General features: G+C 49.3%; 1 protein-coding gene across 1 annotated transcript; it reads right to left on the bottom strand.

The window, feature by feature from the left end:
• Nucleotides 1–404: 404 nt before the first annotated feature.
• On the bottom strand, nucleotides 405–6,219 carry C2H20orf85 (chromosome 2 C20orf85 homolog). The gene is made up of 4 exons (XM_021156717.1): nucleotides 6,086–6,219; nucleotides 2,869–2,950; nucleotides 957–1,058; nucleotides 405–713 (listed from the first exon to the last, which is right to left on the bottom strand). Exons 1-4 carry the CDS (start codon nucleotides 6,151–6,153, stop codon nucleotides 555–557), a joined length of 411 nt encoding a protein of 136 aa, XP_021012376.1. The 5' UTR covers nucleotides 6,154–6,219; the 3' UTR covers nucleotides 405–554.
• Between the last annotated feature and the right edge of the window lie 339 nt (nucleotides 6,220–6,558).

Raw genomic sequence — 6,558 nt, 5'->3', positions numbered from 1 at the left:
GCGTTCACAATAGTGTCTGGGTTTGGTAACTGTATATGGGATGGGTCCCCAGGTGGGGCAGTCTCTGGATGGCCTTTTCTTCGATTTCTGCTCCAAGCCTTGTCTCTGTAACTCCTCCTATGGGTATTTTGTTCCCCCTTCTAAGAAAGACCGAAGAGGCCACATACTTGTCTTCCTTTTTCTTGAGTTTCATTTCTTCTGTCTCCATGTCCCGTATGCGGTGACTGCAGATCTGTAGTAATTCCAGTTTCTGAGGTGAGCTTTGTGGCTGTTTTACAAGCCATCTCACCAACTGAACTGCACCCCCAGCCATAGGCAAGTGTGCCTAGTTAACTTAGTATTGCTTTGCAAAGCCACACTTAGGAATCCCCACAGGATCAACCAACATACAAGCAAGCAAATGAGTCAGGGTATCTATTTTACCCTAGGTTAGCCAAGAATGCCAGAAGCACCAACAAATGGCAGTGCCTACAGCAAACTGTTGTTCTTCAAAGTATCAGGGATGCTCACCCAGGCACAGCACACACCCTGTCTGAGGCAGAGGATGGTGTTGCTCAGTGTACCCCTTGCTCGGGCCAGCATAGCTCTCGGGCATAAGCCCCTTTGCAGCTGCAAACGTCTGAGTACTTCTCCAAACAGTACAGGCCTGGCTTCCCCGATCGCCATCCGATGAAGCCCTGGGTGGTCTTTGGGACTGGGGGCGATGGGAGAATCTGAAGAAGAAATGCAAGGAGTCAGTCAAAGGGAAGACTCTGTCCTGCCCACGTGCCGAAGGAGGAAGACAAGAATCTCATTGTAGGGCAAATGACCACACGTGCCACAGGGTGCCTAGGGTGCCAATGAAGCTTAGCATGGAGAAGCCAGGCAGGTCCTCACCTCTGGCTCCTGGACTGACCATAGTTTGCAGTGGGACTTACTTTTCTCTCAGAAAGTGGTGTGAAAAGGGTTTTGCGAACCTTGATGTGTTTATCCATGGGGCTCACTGGACGGACATAGAAGTGGCTAGGCAGCTCAGTCTTGGGCTTTGGGGTTTGTGGCTCCTCTTCACCCTCAAGCAGCTGAAACAGAACCCCAGAGACCAGAACTTCAGGCCAAGGCTAGGACATGGTTTGTTCATTTGCCCCAGAGGCCGCATGTGTCAGACGGTACCAGTGGGGCCCCATGCAGAGGCGCTCCTTGTCCCAGGACAAGCATAAGGCAGTGCAAGTGGGATCTAAGCTATGGAGTTAGCCCCGAGGAGCCCTTGATGAGGTCCTCCTGCTAGACTTGCAGCCCAGGAATCAATACTCCTACCGTGGGACCAGAGACGACTTCTCTGGTCAAGAATTTAAACTAAAAACTGTCCACGCCAGTTCCAAGACCGGGCTTTCCAACCAGAAAGGAACGCCCCACACTCTGGGATAATTTAAAGCCATTTAAAACTCCCTGGAAACCCAATTTAATTACACACAAGGAATATTCATATCAGATCACTTGCGAACAGTACATTATTAAGGCCCTGACTTTATGCATCGAATTTCAAACCGTATAACTGTCTAGGAATTTTTTTTTAAAAACCTCATTACGAATGACATAATTTCTAAGTCGTGCCTTGGGTGAGCTTCGGGTGGGGCTCCCACTGCTGTAATCTATAATATTCAGAACTGTGCAGTTCTGGTCACAGCTTCCCTGCATGTGGTGTCTAGCTAGAATAGTTATGTCCCAAACAGGCCACCCCTGGAAGCTCTGTAGGTATTATGGGTGTCTAGATAGTGTTCTTTATAAATAGGACCTGCTTACTCTAGACGTAGGCTTTGTGGGAACACTGGGACTCCTGGAAAATTAGAACGCGTTACCCCCGAGTTGTCTCTCTGCCCATGTCCCCAACATTCCCTATTTGTGACACTCGCCCCTTCTGTTTCTGTCATCTGTCTAGCCTCTTGTAGACACCTGGATGTGTGACCTGGGCTTTGGGAGGGAGGACGCTATCTCAGTTACTCCTTCCAGGACCCTTTGTCTCTAGGCCTGCAGAGGGTCCCCCATACCTTTGTTCCACATCTGTCCTCAGTCAGTTAGGTGAGAGCTACCACCTCACATCACAAAAGGGAGCCAGGCTGCCTCAAAGTGAGCCTGGGGTTGGCTGGCTCCTCACCTTGGCATCCCCTTAGCCAGTCTTGTGGCTAGCCACCATTCTTTGTACTCAGTGGTCTCTTTATTAAAGATGGGCAGGCAGCGGCAGCCCCATGCACCTGGCTGCTGTGCAAGCCACAGAGCTGGTTCAGAGGATGTGCCTGGCATGCACCTCATGCCTTGAGAGTGCTCTGCAATGACTCAAAGGAAGGAAACTTTGGATTTAGGGGAGCAGAAACAAAGCTACTTTGTGTGTGTGTGTGTGTGTGTGTGTGCGTGTGCTTGAGCACTGTACATGTGTGCATTGTACATGTGTCCATGTGTGTATGTGCTTGTGTGTGCATGTGTGTGTATGTGCATGCACTGTTTGTGCACTGTATGTGTGAGTGTGTGTGAGTGTGTGTGAGTGTGTATGTGTGTGCAGTGTGCATGTGTGTGTACTATGTATGTATGTGTGTCCATGTGTGCATGTGTACATATGTGCATGCACTATGGATGCATGTGTGTGTCCATGTGTGCATTTGTACCTATGTGCGTGTGCTTATGTATGCATGTATGTACCTGTGCCGGCCCATGCAGGTACCAGAAGAGGACATCAGGTGTCCTGTTGCATGGCTCTCACCCACAAAGTCATCTCCTCAGCTTCTCTCAGTTCATTATTGCTGAGTATCAGATGGTAGCCATCTATTTCCTGACCTGACTGGTTACAGCCTGGAGACAGGGGAGAGGAAAGAGACTCCTTATGAACTTCTTAATTACCTCTTTCATGGACGTTGTTAAATATCCCCACTTGGCCGGCCAGTTTTGCCGGGCTTCACTTTCGGCCCTCAGACGGTATTTCCTGAGAGAGAGAAACAGTTAGCAGGAGGTGGTACCCTCAGAAAGGCCTCGTGTAAACTCCTGAGAGCACGCTTGCCTATGTGTTTTGCACTGACCTGCTAGCAGATCTGCAGGTGGTGTGGGTGGGGCTGGAACAAAAGAGACTTCAACGCCCTTGACCGAGCCTCTTAACTTATGAGGAGACCCTGGCCAAAGCAAGAGAGGAGGCAGTGGTGGGAAGAGATGGTACAGAGGATGTGGTGTGGGGATCAGGTGTGAATGTGAACTCTCTTGTTCTGTATCCAGAGACTAAAGGGATCATGAGGCAGAGAAGTACCCATGGGATGGGGCAGGGAACTTGAAAAGACACTTGGCCCTGGGTTCCTGCAAGTGTAAACTCAGCAAGTGTGAATTTCTTTTAATGGTGCCCCCGGATGCTCTACCCACCCACTCCAGTCCACTCGTGAGCTGAGCTGAAAGGGCAGCTGCTGAGTCCATGTGTTGGGTTCTGTAAGCATGAAGTCCGACTTGATCCTTCAAGCTCCTACTGGGAATCAGAATCTGCATCCTCCCCCATCTCTGCAGATTTTGGGGCCTTGATCAAGTTATATAACCTGGGCTCCAAGCTTGGAAAACAAAGTCTATTCTTTTTTTTTAATTTTTCTTGTGTGTGTGTGTTTTCCCATGTGAGGGTCTGTGTGAAGGCCAAAGGTTAACCTTGGGTGCTGTCTTAGTTAGGTGTTGTCTGTTCCTATGATGAAACACCATGAGCAAAAATCAAGTTGGGGAGGAAAGGGTGTATTTGGCTTACACTTCCACGTCACTGTTGATCATGGAAGGCAGTCAGGAGAGGGATCAAACAGGGCAGGAACCTGGAGTAGGAGCTGATGCAGAGGCCTTAAGAGGGGCGCTGCTTACTGGACTGTTTCCCCCATGGCTTGCTCAGCCTGTTTCCTTATAAAACTCAGGACCACCAGACCAGGGCACCTCTCATAATGGGCTGAGCCCTCCGCTGTCAATCACTAATTAAGAATATGCTCTATAGGTCTGCTTGCGGCCTGTCTCATGGAGGCATCGTCTCAATTGCGGCTTGTGTCGGGTTGACATTAGACTGGCCAGCATAAGTGCCCTTCTTCAGAAACCCTCCACTTGGTGTTGCAGATAGGATCTCTCAGGAGGACCAGGGCTCACTGATCAGGTGACACTGGCCCGGGCAGAAAGTTCCAGGGACTTGCCTGTTCCCTCCCAAGCCCTGGGATTATAAGCGATCACCGCACACCAGGCTTTTTACATGGGCTCTGGAGTCAGACTCAGGTCTTCATCCTCATGTGCAAACACTTTCCAGGCTGAGCTCTCTCCCAGCCCTGAAGTCTGTTTCCCTGCGTGCCTCTGTACATTTTGTGTCTGAGTGTGTGCATGCGTGTGCAGGCCAGAGGACCAGACAGCTCAGCTTTCCCAGGGCTCCAGGGTTTAATCTCAGGCCATCAGCTTTTGCTGTGAACAACTCCCCCTCCCCCATACCTGCCAAGCCGTTGATCCAGCCCCAGAGTCTAATTCTCATATGGATGTAGCTAACATGAACTCATAGGGAGCCGCAGAAGTGGCTGTAAAATTCCCCATATCCATATCACAGCAGAAGTAAAAATAGCCAACCGGCATTATTTTCATGATGTTTTGTTTTTTGTTTTTTGTTTTTTGTTGTTGTGAATCTTTGAAGTTTGTCAAATTTTTGACTTGGATCTTGAAGGCTATGTAGGAGTTTGTCTGAAGTGGGGAAGAAAGTGGGGTGTGGGGTGTGTGTAGTGGTTCATGGGTGATAATGAACACTTAAAACACTGTGAGGCCAGGCTTGGTGGCGCACACCTTTAATCCCAGCACTTGGGAGGCAGAGGCAGGCAGATTTCTGAGTTCGAGGCCAGCCTGGTCTACAAGTGAGCTCCAGGACAGCCAGGGCTATACAGAGAAACCCTGTCTCAAAAAACCAAACCAAACCAAACAAAAAAACACTGTGAGATTGTGCAGTTTGTGGGAAATGATACTTTTCCACTTACAGGAATTACAGTTTCCTATAAAACAAACCCAATGTAGCAGTTCCAATATGAAGCCGGCTCTTCATCTGTCTCCATTCTCAGCCAACCACACAGGTGTCAAAAAAGATGATAAAAGTCACAGAGACAGTTACTAGGGAGCTTAAGTGAGGAGGTGAGACAGGAGCCTGCCATCCTAGGTATCAGGGAGCTGCAGCAGGACGGTGGTGAGTTTGAGGCCAGCCTGAACTGGCAGGAAGTGAGTTTAGGCCGGCCTGGGTGACTCGAGATTAAACTCAAGATAAAGAAAGCTGGAGACTCAAGGTGTCAGAAAAAATGCCCAGCACTCCTGAGGCTCCAGATTCATAGCCAGTGCTGACTGAGGGAGGGAGGGAGAGAGGGAGGGAGGGAGGGAGGGAGGGAGGGAGGGAATGGAGAAGAGAGAGGGACAGATTTCTCTTGCATTTAAGGTTTAAATTAGACTTCCTATAGTGGTTAAAATGCCAAATAATGGAATACTATTTAGCACTCAAAAATATCCATTACAGATGCCTGATGGAGACAAGTCTTTCTGGGAATGGATTTGTTGTTGTTGTTGCTACTGCTACTGCTGCTGCTGCTACTGTTGCTGCTGTTTGAGACAGGTCTTACTATGTAGACTACTCTGGCCTTGAATTCACAGAGATCCACCTGTCTCTGTAGCTCCGCGCTGCAGCTCCGAGCGCTGCCATGGTGCTAAGTGATTTCCTCCCCATGGCTTCCCAGATCTCTGCAAACCCCCAAACCTGTGGGCCTGGATCTTTTAAAATTAAACTTTCTTCTCATTTAAAAGAATCAGGGAAAACCAAGAAAGGGCAAATCGTCTTTCCTTCGAGGTTGTCAAAAATTAGTGTTTTAATTTTGTTTCTTCTTTTTAAATTTTCTATTAGAAGTCTTCCAGTCTCCGCTGTGGGCAGGAGGGCAGGGTGGGAAGACTGAGGTATCTCTGTGTCCCTAACGCTCACCCCGATAATCTTTAGAACACTTTGGTTACTCCCAGCAGTCGACTGTCTTCTGGTCTTGGTGGGGAAACTGAGGCCACCATGGTGTGTACTCAACTTGTGAGAAGGGCCCAGCCCAACGGGTCTTACCAGATCTCGTCCTGGGCCACAAGGTTCATGCGCTCTGCAGCCGTGGTACTGAGCGGTTTCTGCGCCATGGCTCCCGCGGTCTCCGCAAACCCAAACCCGTGTGCTCCTGCTTTAGACTCTGCGTCCTTAGTTGTAGTCCCGTTGCTGGGAGACGGGTTGCCAGGTTACACGTGACAAGGAAGTGGAATCAGAAGCGAGAGCACCGCACACCTGCAGGGTATGAGGGTGCCTGGAGCTTGCCCCTAGCCTCTGCCCTCTGAGCACCCAGTGGTCATCCTATCGCATGCTCCTCTGAGGAACCTCTAGACTTAGCACCAAGATCCCCACTCCTCTTTCGGTAACTGGGAATTGCTCGCAGGGCTGGGCATGCTCCACCCGGACCTACATCCCCAGCCTTCGGTTTTTTTGTTTGTTTGTTTTTACTTGTCTAATTAAAAAAAAAAACGATTTTATTTATTTTTATTTATATGAGT

The sequence above is a fragment of the Mus caroli genome, chromosome 2 (genome assembly GCF_900094665.2).
Source record: "Mus caroli chromosome 2, CAROLI_EIJ_v1.1, whole genome shotgun sequence".
Lineage (NCBI taxonomy): Eukaryota > Metazoa > Chordata > Mammalia > Rodentia > Muridae > Mus > Mus caroli.
This window is presented reverse-complemented; position numbering and strand designations above follow the sequence as displayed.

Bases quoted from the DNA above. Each gene is read 5' to 3' on its own strand.
- C2H20orf85 (XM_021156717.1), bottom strand. From the start codon at position 6,153: ATGGCGCAGAAACCGCTCAGTACCACGGCTGCAGAGCGCATGAACCTT. The intron at 2,951-6,085 runs GTAAGACCCGTT...TCTCTCTCTCAG, and splicing joins GTGGCCCAGGACGAGATCTG to GAAATACCGTCTGAGGGCCG. The intron at 1,059-2,868 runs GTAATTAAGAAG...GTTCTGTTTCAG, and splicing joins TAACAACGTCCATGAAAGAG to CTGCTTGAGGGTGAAGAGGA.